This window comes from Xiphophorus hellerii, chromosome 2, assembly GCF_003331165.1.
Source record: "Xiphophorus hellerii strain 12219 chromosome 2, Xiphophorus_hellerii-4.1, whole genome shotgun sequence".
Taxonomy (NCBI): Eukaryota; Metazoa; Chordata; class Actinopteri; order Cyprinodontiformes; family Poeciliidae; genus Xiphophorus; species Xiphophorus hellerii.
The window spans coordinates 8,348,007-8,372,662 of NC_045673.1; the positions used below are offsets into that span (position 1 = coordinate 8,348,007).

The 24,656-nt window shown below is 36.3% G+C and overlaps 1 protein-coding gene across 1 annotated transcript; it reads right to left on the reverse strand.

Moving 5' to 3' along the window:
• Window positions 1-37: 37 nt before the first annotated feature.
• Window positions 38-24,612, reverse strand: iqch (IQ motif containing H). The gene is given in 22 exon segments (XM_032582627.1): window positions 38-917; window positions 1,145-1,253; window positions 2,184-2,245; window positions 2,965-3,087; window positions 4,397-4,555; window positions 7,324-7,497; window positions 7,499-7,611; window positions 7,878-7,998; window positions 13,207-13,377; window positions 13,379-13,396; window positions 13,482-13,754; window positions 15,355-15,524; window positions 15,599-15,682; window positions 16,570-16,636; window positions 17,849-18,382; window positions 18,882-19,072; window positions 19,857-19,943; window positions 20,153-20,240; window positions 23,610-23,685; window positions 23,798-23,895; window positions 23,991-24,113; window positions 24,207-24,612. Coding segments are annotated over 22 exon segments (2,994 nt in total). The 5' UTR covers window positions 24,258-24,612; the 3' UTR covers window positions 38-815.
• Window positions 24,613-24,656: the final 44 nt, after the last annotated feature.

Genomic DNA, 24,656 nt, shown 5'->3' on the forward strand with positions numbered 1-24,656 from the left:
TAAAAAGAAACTTGAATAAAAACATAATTATGTCACAAACTCTCTGACATATTTATTTGCATTTTATACGCTCCAAAACAATTACCATTTAAAACGAGAAATAATAAGGAAGTCAGTAAAATAGCAGTAAGTTAGAATATCTCGTACATACTCAGTAGTAAAACTAAAAAAACAAAAAAAACATGTCTTCACGGTTCACAACAATTTTGCAACTTATTTTTAATTGTCTACTTACAGAAAATGTCCTTTGAGGATAACATCACAGACCGCACCAATCAGTTTTTCGCTCAATAACCAAAGTAATCTGTTCTTTCTTAAACGGTGCAGAGAAAAGATGACTAAATATCATTATCTGTCTATCAAGCTACCCTCGCTATTCATTATCATCATCATCACGTGTATCTACTCTAAGAACAGATTTACGTTGTTGAAGATTCAATAAAAGTGTTGTACAGGCAGCTTTCAAAATTCTACCTGCCTCTATTAAAATGTTTTTTATATGTAAAAAATAACATCAAAGTAATCAACTTACATTTTGCACTGAAAATGGGACATTTATTCACCACAACTCAGATGACAGGAGCTCACATTTGTTTCATTTTTATCTCATTTTAACAGAGGTGTGTACACTTTGGGATGCCAATGTATATAGGAAAATATGTTCAGTTTTTAATAGAACATTTTTATGCATTTCTTTTCTACAGTATGTCAAGGTAGCTGACAGAAAACTCTAACATTTAACAGATTCATGACAGAATATTAAGATGTTTATTTAGAAATCTACATTTTATCAGCCTGTTCATATCTCTGGGGTTCTAATGGTGAAGCTCGATTTCTAAGCAGCAAGTTAATCCAGTCAGTTGGTTATTGTTCTGAATAATCATCTCCAGCATGTTCTCTATGTTTGTGATCACCACCTACATAGAAACAAAGTAAAAGAAAATTTAAAGTACAAGACATATTTTTTTGATAAGCATTTTCTTACCAACAAAATGTATCTGCAGTGTTGTTCTAATTACGAACTTTATGAATATTAATTATTTGCACTTTATTAAACAGACACATTCCAACTGACAAGCTATAAAAGATTATGAAGGTTTTATGACATGGATGAGGGGAAATCGTTAAGTCATTAACACAGTACCTCGAAATTGGTTTCTTCTTCCTTTTTAGAAGACAATATTTCCTGATGAATGACTGACAAATTCTGAGCAAAGGTCACCAGAGCTCCCTGGAGATCCTCCGAGACCGCTCTAATAACAACATTCCAAACAAACGAGTTTACTAATGATCCCCTTGTTGCCTGCTAAGAAACAATCACCTTGTTCATTTGATGGTTGTGGGTAAATGAAACTTTCAGCAGATAGCATCTTCGGTCTATAGGGGGATGAGCACAGCTTGATTTAACCGTTCCAGCGCTGTGCAAGCTAACGGATTTCTGTGATAAATATGTTGAATAACCCTCTGCTTAACAACCTGTGGAGTCTCTGATATTTACAAAACCAGAGGTGGCATCTTAATCCTGTAAAGAATTGTTTTTACGTTGGGGCTTGGCAAACTAATTGCCCTTCTAATATTCTTCAGTGCTTTGCTGTTCTAATGAAGTGAAATTATAAGTTCTGAACCCATACTTGCTTCTATAAAGAAAACAGCTGCAAATAAAATACCAAGATTCACTGAGCGGTCGAAAAAGGTCAGAGAAACAATTGTTGCCTTTTAATGAATACTTCTCTTTAACCTTATCTGAAAATTTATGGTGCTGAAGGAATACTTGAATCTTTTTAAAGTGGTCTTCAGTCAAGAGGTTTTGACTGAAATATATTTTAAACAGCTTTGTGTTTTGAATAGATAATTACTGTGGCTGGATATGCCTGTTTTGGGCAATTCTATGTTACAATCAATCTGATGAGCACTTGGCTGAAAATCTAACCATTGTTTCATTCAAACTGTAGATGCCAAGAGGGTAATCTACTGCAAGAATGTAACAGAAACTTACTTCAAAAAACTGAATTATTTCAAATGAAATATTAGGAGGAATTCATTATTGAAAATGAAGGAATGTGGCACCTTTTCTTGATAAATTTCAAGCATTTGCCAACATGTTTCTCTATGGTTTTAAAGAGCTCACATTTGTTTTCATTCTTGACATAATATACAAAACTGATGCAATAAAAAATACTCACATCATCCCAATGGTGCATCGCTCAGAGCTGTCATAGAGAGCAAAAACAGTGCCTTGATTTTCCTGAAGTGGAATTTCACAAATTTAATATTAAAAGTAGATCCAAGACACAACAATGTTTTTTTTTTTCCTTCAGTTTATTCTCACAATATTACAGGACTTAAGTAGAGTGATCTATAAGAAAGTTTAGTACCATTAAGAACATATAATTAAAATATTTAATATTTCTTATAATATGTTGCATACAAATATTGTAGCTAAGGGTTCTCTTACAAAGGTTGAAATCTTATTTTGGTGTCGCTTTTTGAATAAGATCGAAACATCGGCAGTAAAAAAAAACAACAACAAATTTTCTTTTACTTCAGTATTCATTATGCTTTACATGCGGAGCAGCCAAACATTTATTTTGACTTCAGGCTCAGTGAGAAACCTTTCCAGGTTAGAAATTAATCTTCAGGTTTGCTTTCTAGCTGATTTTCTTGTGTTTGCAACTGATAAATTTGACTTTTGAATACCGATTAAAATAAATTTGTCTGTTTTCCAACTATGACAGTAGCATTAGCCCAATCGCAAACTCAACTGCACACCAAACCAGGTCTAACTTACATGTTTACTTATTTATGCATTTGTCCTGCATAACTGAACAACTGTAGTTGTTCACTTAAAAATGTCTATGAAGCTAACAGCTAATGCAGTGGAAAGATGCTAATATATTATCAAAATGTTTCACTGTGACTTGCAAATAGTTTCTTAAAAAAAGGGGGAAAAAAAGTGATTCTTACCTTCTTGTTAAACTCGATGCAATTAAATTTGCACATCTTGAAGAACATACTGTGGTACAACATGGAAAGGTTAGAATGAAACATATGGATCCCAATGACTGCATAGCGACTGTCCACCAGATGCTGTGAAAGAAAAAGACAACAACACAAGTGAAATATTTTGGTCTACTTTGTTTGTCATATCATATACGGTATGTGTTGTATGTCATATTAACATTGAATGTACAAATTTGGTGATAACATTATTTACTAATTTTACACACAGCTAAATGGCTTTGTTTCTTACTGAGGATTTGTCAATAGAGGGACAAACATTAGCAGGAAAATGCAGTGAGTTTTAATGAAGGCTAGCTCTAAGCCTTGATTTGCAAACAATTCTATTATTCTATGTTTATTGTATTAAGAGATTATGTATAAAAAGGTTTTGGTTTGTGTATTATCAAAAAGTTAAAGGTTTTCAATTCCTTGGGTCACCGCTAAGTTTCTGTTTATGATTGATAAACCTGATGAGTAAACAGCAGATGAAGTAAACTTTTGGTCCTTTCTTAATTAACTATAGGGTGCGACAGTTAGATCGAATGCATTAGCCTAGCTGTTACACAGTGTAACACTCCAAGCAAAGACCATGAAGTTTCAGGAAAAGAGAAGCACAACTGGGCTCCATAAACACAAAACATATTACTATAATATTAGAATTCTAATCATAAGTAACACTATAGAGGTGGATTATTTAAAAATGTCAGGTCTTAGGAGGATAAAATGTTGCCCGTTCTCAGCCACCTTTGGGAGACAAAGAGAGCAGAGCTGAGCCTTGAGGAGCTCAGGAGATATAGCCCATAACTCGCTGTGAAGGCTGTGTGTTTGCACTTGTCAAAGGCAAGGCCCTTACCCAACAATAAAAGTGTCCAACAGGGACTTAATTGTGTTTGTAATATGCAGGTCCCTAATGATGGCCACTATTGAAGCCATTAACAACAGCAGTGGCTCAACGGCAGCAGTGAAGCACCAGGCCACCAGCTAAATGAATGTTTGATAAAATAATACAAGTCGCAGATTAACAAGCGTAAACTGAGGCATACTGCTAATAAAAGAACTCCATTGTTTAAGTCCTGGCACCAGGTTGATGAAGTGTTCAAGCATGCATAATGAAAATGGTATGAATTATTAATGTGTTGATTATTTAGGCTCATCTATCAAAATGATAATGAATTCGGCACCTAAACACTCATTGACTTCAGTGTGTAGTTACAGTTTTTAGGTGTGTTTTCTGAAAAGCAAAGATTTTACAAAACACACACACACACACACTGATCTCTTGCAAATGCTTACTTAAGACTCAGACTAATTAAAAATAAGGGCTTTTTTATTACTTAGAAAAATTAATTTTTAAAAATATGCAAAATATACATTTTAGTAATTAAAATTGTCATACCTTTGCTACAGCCTCCTGATCTGAGCATTTCTCTTTGACTGGCATTGGCACTTCGAAACAGCCTGTGTGCCAGTCCAGCGTTCCTCCAGTCGCCATTAGTACCATCTGGGTCATGGCAAGCTGATCACTAAATCCAATGTCCAGATCAATTCCCCATATCTGTCAAAAAGACATTATGAACTACATGTGAAGGAAGGAAAAAGCAGAGAGTATTTCAATAAATGATTCTTATTCACACTGAGAGATGGATAAAAGACCAGTTATGTAGCTCTGTGTGTCTAACATGTTTAGGTAATGCAGTGATATGACACAAGCAAACACAGAGATTTTTCTTCATATGTGGATTGAGTCTGCCCTGGGCACTTTGCCTGGCTCAGGTCTGATGAGAACCAAAGTTCAGATATGTATGGTAAATGGCATCATTATAAGTATATTAAGGGGTCAGGTATGGACATGGCCTTCTGCTTAAACGGGGCTAATTTTGCAGATAATAACCTAATAGCTATGCCCTTTCTTCAAAAGTGGCAAATAAATCATCAGTGAAGGAGTTGTTAATAACTAAGTGGCAGCCGGCTGCCTCCTTTAGCTGTTCCTATTTGTCAAAGCAAGCGCTCCTGCCACTGGATGCAAATTGCAGCAAGTTTGAGCCTACAGTAGACCGAGTTTCTCTCTACCAGAATGCAAACATATGTGAAAGTTTCTATTTTCTTATTCTTAAATATTGTAGAAAAAAATAGAACAGTCAAATTGTATTTCATGAATGATTTAACAAAAGTTAACAATTCACCAATGTGGTATGATTGCATTTTTATAAAAGATGAACTAAAAAGTAAAGCATATATTGCTCTCAATGACCAATAATAAAAACTTTTTTCATTTGAGACATGTAGTTAGATTTAGTGTGGTATTTTTATTTATAAACTATTCAAAAGGTTTCCCTTGCAAACAAAATTACTGCTGGTAATTTTTGTGATTAAAATAATAATTTGGTTGATTTTCTCAAAAGAATGATAAACAATGAGAGAAGCTAAAAAAAAATACAAAAAGATTAAAAAAACAAATGCAAAAATAATTATAAATATATTTATCTTTTTTAAATATACTAAACAAAATCACAGAATCCTATGTAAATCCTGATGTAAATTTAAGCACAAAGGTTTTTTATATTAACTTTATAGTTTTATATAAATGAAAAATGTGAGATCTTCACTGAAATTTCAAATTTTACTCTAATTTTACATAAAAACTACACTTGCTGCCATAGCAGGATAAAAAACTGCCAATGTTTATCCAGTTCCCTTAGTGTAGGAGGCATAGAAGTTACAACTTGGTTTGATGCATGTTTGAATCAGACTGTTACCTGGCCCTGCATGATGGACACACAACAGCAAGCTATTCACTCAACTCCCTAAAACTCATACTCCCGCGTCCCATTGTCGCTCTTAACAAAGCCGCGGGAAATGTAAGCCTGGATTGTACCTGTTTTCTATTGCCTTGCATTTTCATTAAAAACCCCGATGCTGCAGCTGTGGCCCCGCTGCTCCACAATGTGCGCTGAGACTGCAAGGGCAAACATATGTGACCCACTTCTTCCCATCAAATAAAGTAGGCAGCTTTTAGCAACAGGTTTGAATCTAAATTGATGTTTAAATCCAGACAGGTTTGCCCATGTGGCTCCCCTTAGTCTGAGCTTTGTCTGTGTGTGTCAAGAATTTGCCATTAAAGTTCCTGCATCTACGGAAGCATGTGGTGTTTTATTGTTATTTATGCTGTCTTCAAATCCTTTACAATTGGATCAAAATTAGAGATAAAAAGGTGATTTTCAGCCATCTTGAAAAAGGAAAGGGGAAGCTTATGTTACATCTGAATCGAGTTCAGACATTTCTTGTTTCTAATAGGAGTAATAAATAAAAATGATTGACTGCAATAACACAAAATATTTTAAATCAAATAAATCTTGAGAATATGTAAAAAATAAACTAAAATTGTATTATACAGTAAAAGAAAAAAAAAAACTTTCTTCTATCAGTTATATTCTAACCCAGAACACACTACCCTCTAGTGGCAAGCATGCCCAAAGCTAATCCTATTCAGTTTATATATATGGATAGATACAGTACATGTGTATGTATACTTAAAACAATTGATACTAGCCAAGCATATGACAACTGGTTTATTTCTATCAGATGAGCTGCTAAAGGCATGAGAATTTCATCTGTTTTTTCTTTCCACATTTTTAGCATGTTTAAAATTGTTTCTGTGCTTCCCCTCTAAATTCTGCTGCTTTAGAAATGTGCAGAAAATGCTTTGCTTTTCAGAAAATGCTTTGCCTTTCTGCACAAGAAAAGCATAGCATTTTATTTTGCAGGATCAGATCAATAATAGTCAATGCTGCCACATGTTGGGAGCAGAGGTTAAACCATCATAAAGAAGTCCATTTCAAATATCATGAATCAAGAAGATTTCAACAAAACTTAATCCTGACAAATGAGAAGAGGCTTCAGCAGCGTATTGGTATAATAATGTGATTTATTTCAGCAGAACACTGCAGGTAACCATCTAGGGTTAAACACTTGACAGGTTATCCCCGTGAACGTACTAAATCACTTCAGAATGACCTACTGTTGGAAAGCTTCTGAATTTCTCTGCATCGTAAGGTTAAAGGGCAAGCTTTAAACGGTGGAATCAGTGTATTGACACAATAAGACCTGACAGTTTATTAGAGGGCCTTGTGACACATTTCGTCCCTGTGCCCACAGTTTACCTCGTCTTGTTATCTGGATCCCTAGGGAGCAGTATATGTTGGAGGCACCTATCTGGTTGTGTGGATAAAAATTGATCTTTTCCACCCAATATGGGTTGTAACAAACCAGATCATATGTATCACTGACACCCTGAGTCCTCCTTTTTACCTTTGTGAGTCTCACCTTCTGCTTCATGGTGCTGTGGTCCACAAAGGTTGCCAGGCCAACAGATACATAACCCATGATACAGTTCTGCTGGCAAACGTGAGCCACACGCATGCAGATAGAGTGCAGGGTCTCTAGGTGAACAGAAGTCTTAGGAATAATGGATCCCACAATGTCTAGATGACAATAGCCAGTGGAGCTGGTCTCCCCAGGACTGAATGGTCACCTCACCGCTGGGCTCCAGGAGCATATCTACAGTCACATGGGTGACATTCTCTGAAGGAGGGTACGCCTCCACTACTCCACCTGAACAGAGTGAATGCTGAAAAATGGCTACACGCACAAAGACATAATACTAAAAGTATAACGGAAAATTTTACATTTTTATTACTGATAACTTCACAAAAGGTCACTTGAAAAGTCTGAACTCTGATAATTACTAAAAGAAATATGATAATTATTCAGTTTTTACATTTATAAAGCCACCCAGGAAACAGAAAAGCTCATTGAAATGCATAGATTTCATAAGTTGCGGGTGAATATAATATAGTGCTCGACAATAGGTGTCTGACCTTGCCTGAGGAAGATCTTCAGGAACTCGGACCAACTTTGAAAACGGGAAGATTCAGCCAGTTGGGTATAATAGATCAGCCATTCTGGGATCTCTTCTAAATATTTCAGCATCACAGTTTCCTGTAGAATGAATGTTGAAGAATAAACATCACATACCAAATAAAAAATACTTGCAAATGAACTTGTGCATAGTTTTCCATTGATTCAACTCAAAGTTCTAAAATAAAGTAAGTTGCTTAATTTTGCTCCTAGCTCAGAGTCATGATGTGAAGACCAGAAATGTGGAGCCAGCACAAGGGCGAAAAGGATCATGTTTAATGAACTGCGTGGACATGAGGGTAATAGTAGAATATGACATTGTGTGACAGAAACCAAGAAGTATATAATCCTGAGAACTTGATTACTAGATGCAACACAGGTGAGTAAAGGAGCATATGGAAAACAGGTGTTTAAGGTCAGGAAATTAAAGCATCGAGGTAAAAGTTACAAGACCAAGAAATCAAAACCACAGAAATAAATGAAACACTGAGATGCAACAAAATAATCAAAATAAACAAACTGAACTCAAACTCCAACAGACTGTGACAGTCAGGCCTTATGGCTGTTGGCTACAAAACTGCTACATCCTGTTATCCAGATGACTCCGGTGATTGCAAGTTATTCTTTAGACTTCATAGGCTGCTTCAATTTCTGTGTGAGTGTCTGATGGATACTGCAGGAGTGTCTATCTGTGAGTGACAGCCTATTATCAGAAGGCCTCAGGAGTCTAATAGCTTTAACTCGCAGCCTCGAACCACCTGCCCTCAATAACAACTCTCTCCACTGGGCGGCTGATGAATACTTAAGCTAACCCCATCTATCTGGGGATCAATCAGGGCCTGACTGGGATCGATATCACTCTTGTTTCGGTAAATACGAAATGCCATTATGGTTTCACCACTTAATTATGCTGTTAATTTTCAGCTTTTGCTTTAGGTGTCCTTTACACAGTTTAGCAACTCAAATACACTATTGTCTCCAAAAAAGCTGTGCAGTTAAATGGTTGAGAATATGTTGTTTAAAGCTTTCACTGTCATTGTTTGATGGTCATAATGTAAAACAACAACTGGCAGATTGCAGTTTGAGTCAGTTTAATGGACTGTTTGGAAGGCCTCTTTTATACACATGCTTCTGTAAACAATAATCTACAATTCCCTGCAAAATATCTAAACCCTTACAAGTTTTTCACATTTTATTATATTTGATACAAATACTAATCTTAATCAAGATTTTATGATAGATTCCAGAAATTAAAATCTAAAAGTTGTTCCATCTATTTGTATTTAAACTACCTGCATAAATATATTGTAGAACCACCTTTCACTTCGGTAACAACTGTATGTCGTTTCAGGTGTGTTTCTAAGAGCTTTCAAGATCTAAAAACTGACTTTTTGCCCATGCTTCTTTACACATCAGCTTAGGTTCAGACAGATCAGGTAGAAACCATCAGTTTTGAAGTTTTGCAACAAACCTCAGTTGGATTTGCATCTGTATTTAAATTAGGTCATTTTGAAACAAACTTAAATGGGACTTTTTCAGCTTGGCTTTCTATGATGAGGCTCTTCCATAAAAGGTCAGATCTGAGGAGTAAGCGACTACTAGTTATCATGTCCATAAAGTCTTCCACCTTTACATGTGACTCTCTGCATTTTCTCCACTTACCATTAAGCAGAGAAGCATATTGGTTGCATCTCTGGTTAATGATCCCCTAACCAATCCAGTCAGTCCAGCTGGTGGACAGCTTGGAAGATTTACAGCTGTGTCATTTTATTTTCACTTTTGGGCAATGGATTGAAGGATTGAGCACAAGACTGAACAAGTTTGAGATATAGTTATATAAGTCAACTCTGCTCTACAGTTGTACATCTTATCTCCCTGCATATTTTTTTAGTCTTTTAAAAGTTGTATTGGATTTTATTTAATGGTATCAGAGTAAACTGGTTTAAATACAAAAGTGGGCTATACTTTTTCAGATTTTTCTTTACAACAACCTTTCACAATCTTGTATTATTTTCTTGTGTGGTGTTGGTCAGTAACATAAATTACCAACAAAATACATTGAAGTTTGTAGCTGTAATGTGAAAAAACACAAAACAATTCAATGCACTGTATGTGTAGTACTGTATGAGAATTACATTTTCTAATAGAAAAAAAAAGAATATGTGAAAATTGAGTGAAAGATAATTTGTGAATGCTGATAACATATTTGTTCTTCCCTCCTGCTCTCCAGAGCATTACTTTTTTTGAGTATATGGCAGTCTGGCTCCACTGGAGACAGGACCAGAGATTATGCCGTTGAAATTCCAGTCATGTAACAGCCATCATCATATTCAAGTACTGTAAGAGGCGAGGTCAAATGCTACACAGTGATTCTCCCTATACAAACCATAAAGCACACAATGGCGCGGCAAAAAGTGTAAGGGAACGGTTGTCATTCTCAACGGAAGAGCAAGCTCACCCTGGGACTTTGCCTGTGCAGTTCACAGAAACAGCAGGACAGAAAGAAAAAGAAAGACGGGTATTTCGCAATAAATTATTTGGACTTAAAGTACGCACACTGCCCTGTGATAGGATTCAGCAATGGCTTGGCGTCCTCATAAAGCAGAGCAATCTGGTCAGAAATAAAAGATGTTCTCCCCTTTGATTGCTATTTTATGTCTATGTTTTTAGTGGAAGCAGGGTATGGACAATAATTCTTATATGACAATAGCTCCTGAAAAGTTGCACATTGTCAATGAATATCTAACTCATTAGTCCCATTAAAACATTAATGTAAAGCCACAACAAAGCATAACAAATTTAATGTTCAGGCAGTTTCAGCTTTACACATTTTGTTGAATTTTTATGAACAAGAATTATTTGTAAAATGAAAGAAAAAGAAGTGACAGAAATTTTCTTCAAATCTCAAATTCAGATTAACTCTGCTCAGACAAATCCGTAGACATCCGAGCTTCTCCGTGGTACAAGAGGCTGCACAATATTTAGACAGACAACAACTGTATGAAACGTTCCTCTACCTCTCCAGTGGTAGTGATTGTCAAATGACCCATTTCGTTGACAAACTTAACCTAAATAAGGTTTTTCTCAAGATCTGTTTGTACACAGCATGATGGAAAAAATACTCCATCTGTTGAAGCTATTAGGTGTAATTTTTACCCTCTTGTGCCTAATGATCCATATGCAAGCTGTGTGAGCGCTTAAGTGTGTGTGTATGGCCCCCTTCAGGCATTGCATGGTTGAAGATCTACATGTCTTTAACCTCTCTCTGTGTAAATGCTAAAAGAGGCCTGGGGGGCTTTCTTTGGGCTCAAACATTGTGCTGGAAGCTGCTGCGGGCCTCACAATATTTAGAGAAACACACGTGCTTTTCCTCAGACCTCCATGTAAGCGCTCATTGATGTGGATGTAATGGCTCCTCCTCCTTTTTGTACCCTTCAAGGCTTTGTTTTGCTCAGCCAGAAGGGATCTAATTGTTGGTAATATTCTTAAGGAACACATGGTATGTATTATTATTTTTTTTTATGAATCACGTTTTTTCATAAAGAGCTTTTCAGCACAGCTGTTAATTAAAAATATATGGACACATACTGAGGCCAATTACTTCTCTAATTCCCCATTTATTTATTTTTTTATTCATGTATATTGTTATAATTATTAAAAGAGAAAAGCATTATGATTTACTTACAATTTAATTAGTTGTAATTTACTATTAAATCAACTTAGTGGAAGATAGAAAAATGATAGATAATTACAATTCTTCATTCATTCACTGATCTATTTTGGTAAATAATGAAACTACCACAACTTTGAACTACTTTAAACCAAATACTAGAAATGTTTGTAAGTATTTAGCAAAGATTGTCTATTTTCCTTTTTCACTTAGTTTTCTGTAGTATTTTCTGCAGAATCTTCCCAAAATATACTAAAAAAATAGATCTCCATTTTCTCCTCTATGAGACACAATTCTCCAGTATTTTAAATATTTGCTTCAATCTGATGAGGAACTTTGTTTACTAATCTTTCAACATTAAGAGTCAAACTGTTGTGTTCAGCAGTCTTTATGTAAAAGGTAGCCATTCCAGTCCATTTCAATTCATTTTAAGAGAAAACAACCAAAACAATTACTATAAAAATCATACAATAAGAGGCACAGGAAGTGGGCTTTGCTTTGATTAAAAGACCAAGGTGTAGAATAAAGGCCAGTTAAAGTGTTGTGTCCATATGGCCCAGAAGCCCCGAGGCTGCTGGCCTACACTGGGGGCCTCGGCACTCTTCTGTCTCCATGGGACCCCAGCTGGTGAAAGAAACCCCATTTACTTTCCCCATGCAGTCTCAGTCGCCATTATGGACCTTGGCTTTGGCTCAGCTCCTCTCTGCCATAATTAACAGCACCAAAGCCACAACAATTACAGCCCTGCACCATGCCTACCCCGTGAATCAACGAACAAGCTGATGGGAATGAAACAGAGTGAGCCATAAGAAACTCGAGATGACTGCTGTTCTTTCAAATGGAATAAAAAGTAAAATCGTTGTGCTCCAAGCTCACAATCATTACCCTGTAATTAGTTTGCACAAAGCTGCCGGTTAAATGGCAAAATACGGTAATTAACACATGACAGAAAATCAAAGGCTACTTTGTAAGCATATGAGAAATAAGAGCCAGGGGCTCAGAAACTGTACAGATTGTATCTGAAGTAAATAAATTGTTTAGCACCGATTAAGTACATTTTATTTGTTTTAAATATGCCCATGATTATATCAGAATTCATGTTTTGAAACCAAATGCTTCAGTAATATAAATGGCTCAAACCTATTCAATGGCTGTAGAATGTAGCTTTAGAATAAATAAATCAAGCATCTGCTACGCACAAGGATTATAAGGTTTAAAGACATATATTTAAAAGTAGTTTTAAGCAGGCTATAAATTTTATTCCATTATAATATGTCAATATACTCACTGTAAATCTTTAGGATATTCTGTGATTACATATTTTTGATCATGGGATTTAATAGATTTATAATGTAACTATGATCGAACAACAACAAGATTGTACAGGTTTGATCTGATTGTATAGTTCTGAGTATCTGAGTGCTTTGAGATAATGTTTGTTGCGAATTGTAGTAATATAAATAAAATGAACTGAATTATGATTTGAAGTCATTCTATTTATAAACATAACACTTTCCCTTTTGTGTGAAGAAATGCAAAGGTCATAAACATGGTATAAACATTAACATGCTTTTAAAAGTGCTCTGATACAGACATAACCAAGTGTGTCCCATTTTTACCTGAACCCATACTGCGTGCCACAGATCAGGACCAAAATGCTGGTAGCGCTGCAGGGCCCAGCTGTAGCACCTAAGGTGGCAAACATCACAATATGCTGTATCACGGCCTCCTCGCTGCACGTTGATCTTAAAGAGCCAGCGCTGAATGTGAATATTTTGAGCAATAAGTTCAGGCCAGTGTTTCATAAAGCTAAACCAAAGGAAACAATTTTTTTTATTATTCGTCTGTGATAGTGGGCACATAGGAGCTTGTAATTATGGTTTTGGTGGCATACCTGGTTAAGTGCGTACACATCTCCTTGTCCAGGGGGTACTTCCAGTCCTGCTTCAGAAAATATCCTTCTTCCTCCAGACTTGGTGCCGTGGAGTTGTGAAACAGCCGGTTCTGGACCCAAGACTGGCACATCCAGCTCATCAGCCACTTCCAGGTCATCCTCATGGCCAACTCCACCCACTATATAGGCCTGCTTCCCCCGTATTTGGCGTTTGATTTGCTTCAGGGTGCACGGACTGTACTTCAGCAGTGTAGACAGACACATGTTGCGGGTCTAAAGCAAAGGAAATAAGAGATGAAGGCTACAGTCAATTGCTATCAGGGTATCTTCCAAGGGTTGTTTCTCAGCCTGATTTATCATTGTGTACATTCAATAGGTCTATTATTGAAATAGCCAGCAGGGTTTTGACCTCTCATGTATTTCAGCAGGTTGGATTGATAAAACCAGCCTGTGGAAAACCTCGCCTATCCTTCACTTCTTTAATGTGTGCTACCAACGAGCTCCTTGGGAATACAACTAATTACTTCACATCTGTATTTATTTGATCCACGTGGAATTATCCCTTCTGTCACTAGCAGAATGCGCTGCCAGCCATGGGTAGAAGTGATTCATCTCAGCAACACGTCTGGCACAGTTTAACAACAAAACAGTGGGAAAATCAATAAAAAGAAATGAGAAAGGCTACGTCATGTTGCGTGTTCGGTCTAAAACATTTTGGAAAGAACAGTTTAATGCTGAAACACTTTAGAGTCACAAAATATTTTTTTGGAGTATTTAGGTAAGAAATAGTCCAAGAAAGGCAGCAGACGTTTAATTATTTCGTGAAAACCATCTATAGACTATTACAAATGTTTTAATTAAGCTCAACATAATCGACTTTACTGTGTTTACAAAAGATAAAACAGAAGTTTAATTTCAAATGCACTGAAAAACATTAAACAGCTGCTCTCTCAGGACAGCTGCATTGTAACAGCCACCTCTAGTACCCCCTAGAGGACACTACACAAACTGCAAATGACTGTAGCACTCTGTGGTGGAGTACAGTGGCATGCAGGATACACACCTTGAACTTTTTCCTATTTGGTTATGCTACAGCCAAAAACCTCACTGCTTTTTACTGGAATTTTGTGCGACAAACCAGACACAAAACACAGCATAATTGGATATTTGGCCGTTTGAAAGGAGAGTGCCTGCAAGCATCCAATTTCAAGTCTCCCCTCTGACTCCAAACTAGATTTATGTCTAGCATTTGAGGTATGAATGTGCTTTGATTAAAACTATTCCATTCTTCAGAGTCATTGTCCTTCTGGATACTAAAGCATAAACAGGTCTCTTTTTTATCTTTTGTTAACAGTATTTCCCGAGACGTTAAAGGTTTGGGATATTTAAAAAAAAATTCTAACTCTGCTTTTGATTTCTCCATAGTGTTCTCCCTGACCTCACTGTTATGTTTCTTGAGCTTCATGATGTTGTTTTTCCACTAATGTTCTCTTCTGGAGGACTTCATAGAACAGCTGAATTTACACTAAAATTCAAAGTCTATTTACAGATAAATACAGTTTTGAAATCAGTTTGTTACTCTGGATTTTTTGGGAGGGGTTGAATAAAAATGCATGCAAGACTTTTCAAATGCATATTTCTTCTTCTTTTTTAACTTTTCATGCTCTAGTTTATGTTGGTTATTTACATAAATTGTGCTAAAATTTAGAGTTGCAAAGTGACAAAAATGTAAAAGTTCAAGAGTTTTTAATAATTTTCCAAAGGACTTCAGTCTAATACTGCTGCAGGAACCTTTGCTAGACCTTTCCAAATGCATTGTCATATTAGTCAAAAGCTCATGTATAAACACACAGGTGAGTATGATCAACCTTACAGGGAAATGATCCACAGCCTCAGGTGTTAGGATAAGAAACCGTTTGTTGCAGGGCAAGTCCTGGCTGGTGCTGCTATCAGCCCCATTCCTTCTCAGGAAATTGTCGTAATACTGCAAGATGTCTTCCCCCAGATGCATTGGGCATATGTAGATCACCTCCACATTTTCATCTGGAATCAGAAAAATGGGGCTTACGAATTAAATATTTAAACAATGTGAGTAAGCTCTCAATAAACATCCCTACCTCTAATATCACACAGCCTGGTGATTTGGATGTTCTGGAGGATGTCATATTTCCTGGTGTTCTGTCTCCAGCTCTGGGAGAACCCTGTCAGAATAAGGTCAGACAATTATTAAATTCACTTTGACACTGTAAGAAATTCCAGATCTGTACAGCTAGCTTTGGAAGGGATGTGAATGTCACTAGACTTGGGGATAAGGGAATTAAAGTCTAATCAGGCTGCACAGCAATCCTATGATTAATTCAGCGTAATAACTAGCAGGTGCAGAGCCTGTCGTGTGCTGGGAGTCCTTCTACACCATGTCCAGCCACCACTAAACTACATCCAATGACACCGCCAGGATTTTAGCCTGTGTTAGAGGGAATCCTCAACTGAATCAAGGTAATTAAATGATTGGATTCATGCTAATTAACAACAATGGGGTTCAACTTTCTAATTATCCTTGCTCGCACAGCACTCTCTGTAGCCACCCCAAGTGCAAATAAAGCATTCCATCTGCTAGTAATTAGGCTTAATAATTTTAGACAATCGCTCAATGATTTACAATGCGCATGCCTGATTACAGTCTAAATTTGTGCTGTGAAGAAATTAGATCATGAACTGATCATGGCTTGTACTCTTTGTTTATTGCGAATGCACAGCAGTCTTTTTCATTTTTTTGTCACATGCATGCGGTGTTTTTGTGCACAGCAGTAAAATAAGACCTTTGCGCCACTTGTACATGTTCAACATAATGGTTTTTCATTTGCTTAATCTGCAAATTAAATGGCGATTGAGACTAAATTGTTCGGTTCCTTGGCACAGGGACTGTCATCATCTAGTGAGTGCTTTCCTGCAGAGAGTCATTTGAACGAGACAGAGTGTCTGAACCGGGGCCACGGGCTGGGGACAGCAGAGCGGCGAGACCGGGGATGACTGCCTCTAGATCAAATGTGTGTGTGTTGAAGTGTGTGCAGCGGGCGACAAATGCCACCTAATGAAGGGATGTGGATAATGGTCCTCTTGGACGACCGGATGTGTTTCCAGTTTGCTGCCAGATGCTGGGGACAGAGAAAAGAAGTGATCATGGAGGAGGCTGGCTGAGCACATACACAAACACACACACACTCACACAAATCATCTCATCGCCGCATGGATAAAACACACCAAACCAATCTCTCTTGGCTCACAGAAGCAAACCAAGCATAAAATACCATCATAATTAAATTAAGCGTTTACTTTCGGAAACATCCTCTCACAATTAATTCAATCAGCAAGGTACATGATGCTACTGCCAGGGGAAGATTAGCAGGCTTAATTAACAGGGTATGAATGTTTAAAGAGTGAGAACATGTTTTAAGTGCATGTATACACACAACAATGTTCGAACTAAATGAACTTGTAGGCACTAATTAATATTATGTCAGAGCTTTAAAAGATGTTCAGGCCAGATGACAGCACAGACGTGACGTCTACACGCAAAAGGAGCAAATTTCAATGCAAAAAAAAGAGAAAAGGAATCAAAGAAAGTCAATTTAAAAGGACTCTGAGAAATTTATCAAAATAAAGATCTAAAATGTTTAATCTGGTGACTTTTAAAGTAGGATGTAATTCTAATTTAAGTAAATTTTCGTAAGTGTAATACTATTTTTTACTCAAGTAGAAATAGTCAAACCAATGAATTCACTGTCTCTATTTAGAATCTTTTAATGCACATGTGTCAAACTGAAGGCCTCGGGACCAAGTCTCTGGCACTTTGAATACAGTAATGATGTTGATGTGGGTCAAAATGAAAATGAGTTTTCATTAGCCACCTCTAGCTGAAAACAACAATTGAAACTAAACGTTTAAAAAATAAAAATTTTAAATCTAGATTTAATAAATTAAATGTACTTTAGTCTTTTAAAGAGTACAACTGCAGCACATTTTAAAATGAATAATAACAATAGATGTTATTAATAAACAGTAATAATAAATAAAGAACTACCCAACTATCAATAATATGTATATTACTCTATTAGATGTCATGCTTATGGTCAGCTTGATGTCTCAAGTGTATCCCTAAATTAGCGTTTTCTGTTCTCTAATATATATAATATATAATATATACAGTATATATATATAATTTATAAAATATAAAATTTATATATAAATTTATATATAAATGTATTATATATATATATAAAATATATATACAAAATTCAAAACACAGTTAAAATAAAAAGTTAAAATATAAGTTAGTAAAAAAATCGTAAGTATTGGTGGTACATCACCTCTGCTCTGTTGCGATAATTTTCCAGCTGTCTGAAACGCTTCTCCTGAAGGGCTTTCTTCACTTGGCACCTTTGATAGTGCAACAGCCATGACAACGAGATAACCTCCGCTGCCTTCTTGCGGCGGTGGTAGCACAGGTAAGAAGTCCTGTTGAAGTAGCGCCTCCAGCAGGCCTGTATACGGGTGGCAGCGACATCTCTGCCTCCTTCTCCTCTGTAGCGTTGACCTGGGCGTGAAACCAATTCTAAAACATCCCCCTTATTTTCAAGCAGTGAGAAGAGAGTGGCCTTTGACAGAGTCTTTCTCCAACCATAATCAGAACTAGGGCATATCTGTATCAAGTGTTCTCCATCAACTTTAGCTAAAGGCACTGCAAACTCTCGGAGCAGTTTAGTCAGGTCCTCCAGAACGTCCACCACGCTGCTCCAGCACCAACTAAATTTCTCCTTGAAGCAAATGAAATCTTTTGTCATTGGATCGATTTGTCCCTTTACGATTGTAAAAGTGCATGTATGAACATCTGCAGACTGGTCCTGCAGAGCAAAAAGATACAAAGTACAGTGTCTTCAAATGTATTCAAAAATCAGTTCACTTTCTCAGTTTTTATCACATTAGAATTTTAGTGCATTTTTGTTAGATTTTTACGTGACAGATCAAGCAGTTTTGAGCTATTGTATAAGAAGAATAGGTAAAATTCAGTCTCTATGAGCAAAACTGATTTGTAATGGTTGTATACCTTATTGACTAAGTGCTCTTAATTTGTAAAACAATATTAAATCCTAACTTTTTTTTTCACTACTTTGTGGGGTGGTCTCGCATAAAAGCCTCATAAAATACATTGTTTGTGGTTGCACTTTTATAAAATGTGAAAAAGTCAATTGGGTATGAATACTTCTTCAAGGCACTGTAGAAGCATCACCAGAATATTAAAAAATACCTGATGTATTTTATTTTCATATGATTCTCCTTTTTATTACACAATTCGTTGCAATGTTTTGATCTAAAATAATTTAAAATTGAAAGAGTTCAAACCTCGGTCTCTTTGGTGACAAAACTGGTTGTGGCTTGTATTTCCATTTGGTCCATTATGTCAGAAACTGTGATCTGAGTTGGTAAACTTGGTAAACTGGTCACGAGATGTTCGGATTCACCAACTTTTCTGCCAAGCCTGGTTTCTGAATCCATCTGACATTTTGACTCCTTATCTGGCTTGAAATCTAATTCTGTCATAGCCAAACACACAAAAAAAACAAGGACAAGTTTTTTTTTAAAGTTAATTGACTGAATGTTAGTATCCAGGCAATACTCTGAATTGATGGAGTAGGCATGGTATTTACAGTACTTTTTAACTGCTTTGGTGCATTTCTCAGAATTAAAATTCCCATAGCTGTTCTTTTCTGCTAATCCTACTAGCAGTTTCTCATTCCTTCCAACAAACTGCACATTTGTTGCACAAACTGCTTCCTTACCATTGTCTGTTCTGTTATAGATTTATAATCTGCTGATTTAAACTATACGTATGAATAGTGAATAGTTATACCCTTTCTGACTAAAATTTCTCATATCATTGCTTGAGTCATTGAGCAAAATGTATATATTTCTTTATCATTCATTCCTGAAAATTCTTTCAGGTGAATCTCAGCTTTCACTGATTACATTGTTTACAGATGTGCACAGCTTTACCCAAAGGGCGTTTCTTAAACTTGTTTTGCACTTTGCTTTTGCACACTGGCACTTAAATTGACATGAATACTCGCTTTTGAGGAACGAAGTATTCATTTTGTGCTAGTCACATGCTTTTGCAGGTTATCAACCAGGTTTTCCAGTTTGTACTAATTATTTCAATGGTTTGTTAATATTGATGTGAGAAACTAGAGCAAAACAAAAACTGTAAATTAATTGAAAAAATTAGGTAGAGGACTGATGGTGTTTTGGCTATGCTCATATTATTTGCAGACAGACAGACAGACAGACCTTCACCATTTTCATAATAAGCTTCTGTCTAACCTTTTTTTGAGAAGTGTAATTCCAGCCTGGGCTGAAGAGACATAACGTTGTGCTGAGCCGACATACGAAGCAAGTTTGGTTTAATCACTGCAGACATAATTGAAAAGCAACAAAATAATTACTTAAAACATTGTGTTTGAAATCATGCACTGAAAATGTAGTTGGACACTAATTTTAGCAGATAGTTTGCAGGCAGTTATTTACAAAGAGAAAGAAAGAACTAAAAAGGTCGATGAAACAGAAGCGTTATGCCAGGAGAATGACAGATATGAGGTGGTGGTGAGATGACATTTAACCTGGTTGCAATTCATCTTCAGGAAGATATTGAACGCGTTTTCCTTTTGCTTTGGCAACTGCAAGACTCTCCACAGCCTCAGGTTTCACCTAGACAGAATGTTTCTTTAATTAATATTGTTCATTATTCACTGGTTTTCAAATAAGTTAATGCATAACCATTGAGGGGCTTTTTTTTAAGAGAACACCAAAGTTTTATTTTGATTATTGCAACCTATTAAACACAGAAGTTTTTATTTTGAAAGTGTTTGTAAGCTTCATTTTAAAAGTTCAAGACTCAACACCACTCGCTTTTGAAGACGCTTTTATACAGTGGGATTACAGGCCATAACTAGGTTAAATATAGTTAGGGTTTGGCATTGGGGCATGAAAGAAAAGAGCAGGGTCAGCAGCACTATTCTCATACAAAATATATATCTCAATATTCCAACATTTGCTAATATGCAAGGATTAGCTAACATACTACTAATAGCATCCAAGATAACACTATGGCAGTAAGTGTAAAGAATCTCCCTGATTTAAAGTAACCAGTTAGATCTCTAGACATAACTGGAAGACTTTACTTCTTCTAAAAACTCAAAGTGGCTGTTTTTCAAGACTATTTTCCCAATGTCCTCATGTTATCTTTTTGTTCTTCTCAGACCACTGAGCACTATGACAGACCATGAGTAGGAGCCAGGTGCTGGAACACTCTCCCCTCACAGGCACACATCTGTTTCAGACGGGGCTGGGGAAAAAGGTGCCACCTTTTGGAAAATTGCAAAAATGCAAAAAGCCAATCCCCTGGCACAGACATGGTACAGAAAAGAAGTGGGCTCAGTCGCAGGAGGTAGTAGCAGGCAGAGAGCCAGTGGTTAGCAGTTGCGGAGGCTACGGCTGTCTTATTGGCATGCAGGAACAGGTAGTCGATTCTGTCTGGAGACAGCTGTAAACCAGCAGCCCATAGCGCAGCAATCAGGTGCCTGTTTCTTTAGGAGAATGCTGATGTGCTACAATCTGCTGTTTTCCGCTTTCGCTAGCCAGCACCTCCATCTCTCTTCGAGCAGTGTGACAGTTTTGGCCTCTATTTGTCATGTCAGGTACAGATTAACAAAATCATATTGGCAAAGAAAGTGTATAAAAAAAATCTAAAACTAATGTCGACCTTTGTAAAGATTCATTTGTTTCCTATGATAAGGGCTAGATGTCATCACTAAGTCAAGTGACCTTTATGTCACAGTTTGCCTGAACGAGCGACTTGAGGAATCTAAATTCAGGCTTCTACCATTACTCTTTACTCCACTATAAAGTGTCTGAGGATGTGAAGAGTAAGAACTGACAAAAGTAACAAGTAATTATATAAAATGTGTCAGAAATATAGAGATTCATTGCTATTAAAATATGTAGAAACAAAATTTGCCAAATTTAAAACTGTGATAAGTGCGTGATGATCTTATCTTTAAAGGCTCTAAGAAATATAACCAAAGTACATGATTTTTTTCTGCATTTTTAGGATGGAAATTTGTAAATATAAAAAACTAAATTTTTTTTAGTCAGACTGCCAAACAAAGCCCGTCATGGAAAGATTGGCCTATTTTGTTCTCTATCCGACTGACTAGTGAAATAGATCATTTGTTTTTACCACATCTAAAGTTCTCAAATTCCTTTTGCAGTTTCAAAATCAATGCAAATCATTTTGTCTAGCAAAGTGTGGTTAATGATTTTTGGAAGAACAAAATTGGGTATCAAACGTCCTCTAGAATAAGAATGAAAGGCTCAAATAGACATGATAGTTATAGTTATGTTTATAAAACAATTTATCATGGCTCTCATAAAACACAGTGAGTCATCTTTAGCATACCTCTGGTGTTCATATATTTTTCTGTTATCCTCTCAAATTTCTCCCATCTGGGAATCCAATAAAAGGCCACTTTTCTTGTCTTTGTTAAAAATGCTTTGTTATTGGACTAAAAGGGCTAGGTTATGGATAATAACTTTGGCAATGAAGCTTTTTATTTTCCTTCAAAAAGACGATAAATGTTATAATCTGTGGCATCTCAGCCTCCTTCATTATCCATAACTCAAGCAGATACCCCAGGGATTCATCCTGAGCCCTGCTGCACACAGATGTAATTTTCCTCTGCTGGAGTCTTAAGCAGTTGCTCTGTCATATTTGCATGTGCGTAATATAAGAACTGTGATTCTTGGGACAACCAGAAGTGGATAAAACCTAAAGGCCACTGCAATAATTAATATTTGTACCAATGTAAAACGACTTAGTAGATGCTCTTGGGATTATGAATGGAAAGTAAAAACTCTGCTTCTGATGTCCAGACAAAACAAATGTGGAAAAACTGCCCAGATTTGGAAGCACCCAACTTTTCAAGGTGCTCATATACTGTAGACCAAGTACCCAATCAAAAGTGGACCAGCCGTGCTATAGGCTCATCATACCAGTACTGACAGCATTCTTTTCATGTGTAGTAAAAGGGGTCCTTAATTTCTATTACAGAACATATTACAGGAACAACTCTGACACTGACAAGAAGGGGCAGCTGTTGTGAGAGGTAAAAATCTTTCATCTGCTGAGGATATATCTGGATAGAAACAGCAGAAGGGATCCTGTATCATCAAGAGTCCCAGCCACCCTGCATATGGACTGTCACCTCCCTCCCCACGGGCATAGAGGAGTAAGGCATAAAAACCAGAACATAGAAACCAGTTTCCATTTAAGGTTTCAGAGACTCAAGAATTTACTTTAGTCATTAAACGTACAGTATGTCTTCTTTCCTTGCTACTTATTTGGTTTTAAGACTGCATGACATTTATCTTTTGTATAATCTATTGCATTTACAGAAGTACTTAAGATTTACAACCATTCAATTTATAGTTTGGGTTATTTCATATTTTGTTTCTTTATGTCTGCAGTCACTTTAGCTGGTAAAACTGAATAACAAATATTGTTCTCTCCAAGGCAGTTATTATTTTACTATTGATACCAGTTATTAGATAGGTGCTATTTCTTAATGATTTGTTATGGTTTCTGTTTCTATATTAACATTTAAATTTGGAAAAAAATAAATTAAAAAAAAGATGGTGACAATAAAACCTCAACAAAAAAAATGCTTAAATGTCTGAACTGTTTATTTCCATCCACCTATGTTCACTATTTGATAAATTCTTGTAGGCTCATGGGTATGACTTAGGGTGCACCTTGGAGAGGTTTTCAGCCCATGTCCCACACCGAGACACATATAGGAGTATTTACAATGACCATTTGTCTTACATTCATGTTTTTAAACTGTGGAAGAAAGTATGCCAGGAAAGAACCCACATAAACCCTGGGAGAAAATGCTAATTCTACTCCAGGGATTGGCCTTGGTTTGAACCCAAGATATTCTTGGTGCCAGGTAACAGAGCTAACAGAAACAGTTTCTTAGCTTTTAGAAAGAATGAGTGAAAAGTAGTGGAAGAATGTACCTTTCTTTCATGGAATACTACGTCAAATATCTTTCTTTGTGAATACACATCAGGGAGACTTTCAAGAGGGGGTTTCCTGTACAAAGTCATTATTTCAGGATAAGAGAATCATGCAAACTCTTAACATCCATAAAAATATTCTTAAACATATATCCCCTATATAACAAGCTTAGCTTTAATTCACTTACCATTTATAAATCTTTAAGGTCTGTTTTTGTAAGTCTTCAATGGCTGGAAGAACCAGCTGCTGCTTATTTACACTTTTCAAATAATCATCTGCGTGCCTCTGTGTGTTAGAAGTAAATGCCATTATCTGTTTGTAATCAGTTCATTTGACTTCTACTAAATGTAAACATTGTCCTTAGTATAAAACTTTCTCACCCTGATGCTATTTTGGGTCCTACTAATGGCATTGTCCAGTACTTTGATATCGAGAGTTGCGCCCTTTTCGCCCACATTGATTTTTCCAATGTTGTACTTAAGTTGGCTTAAATCATGTTGAACCTGCAAATACAAACATACCTCAGTCTGACAAGTCAGTGTAGACTAAATTATATAATGGAATGTAATACACAGCCAATAAAACTGAAACATTACCTGAACTAAAACGTCTTCAAATGCATCTTCGTGTTTGGGTATGTCAGCCATTTTTATTCGTAGTCTAATAACTTTAACCGGAGACAGTATGCTAGTTAGCAATCAAAATTCTTGAAACATTACTCGTAACCATGGCAACAAGATTTTTTAGAGCGGGTTTAAAATTTTCCGAAGCCAGCCTCTCAGGTGTCTGCTCTTACACCAGATTTGCTGTTATCCTGTAGGTCTTGCAAACTAATTATGTTATTTTCTCACCGATACGCTAACAATGTGCGTAGACATTATTAAATAAGTGAACACCTTAATTACACGGTCTAGCCTTACAAGAAAATTTACAGGGCTAAGATTTCCCATTGCTTTTCAACAGAGAAATTAAATTTTAGAATATTTGTCATTAATATAAATATCAGCATTATTATTACTATTATTATTAAATATCAATCCAAGAAA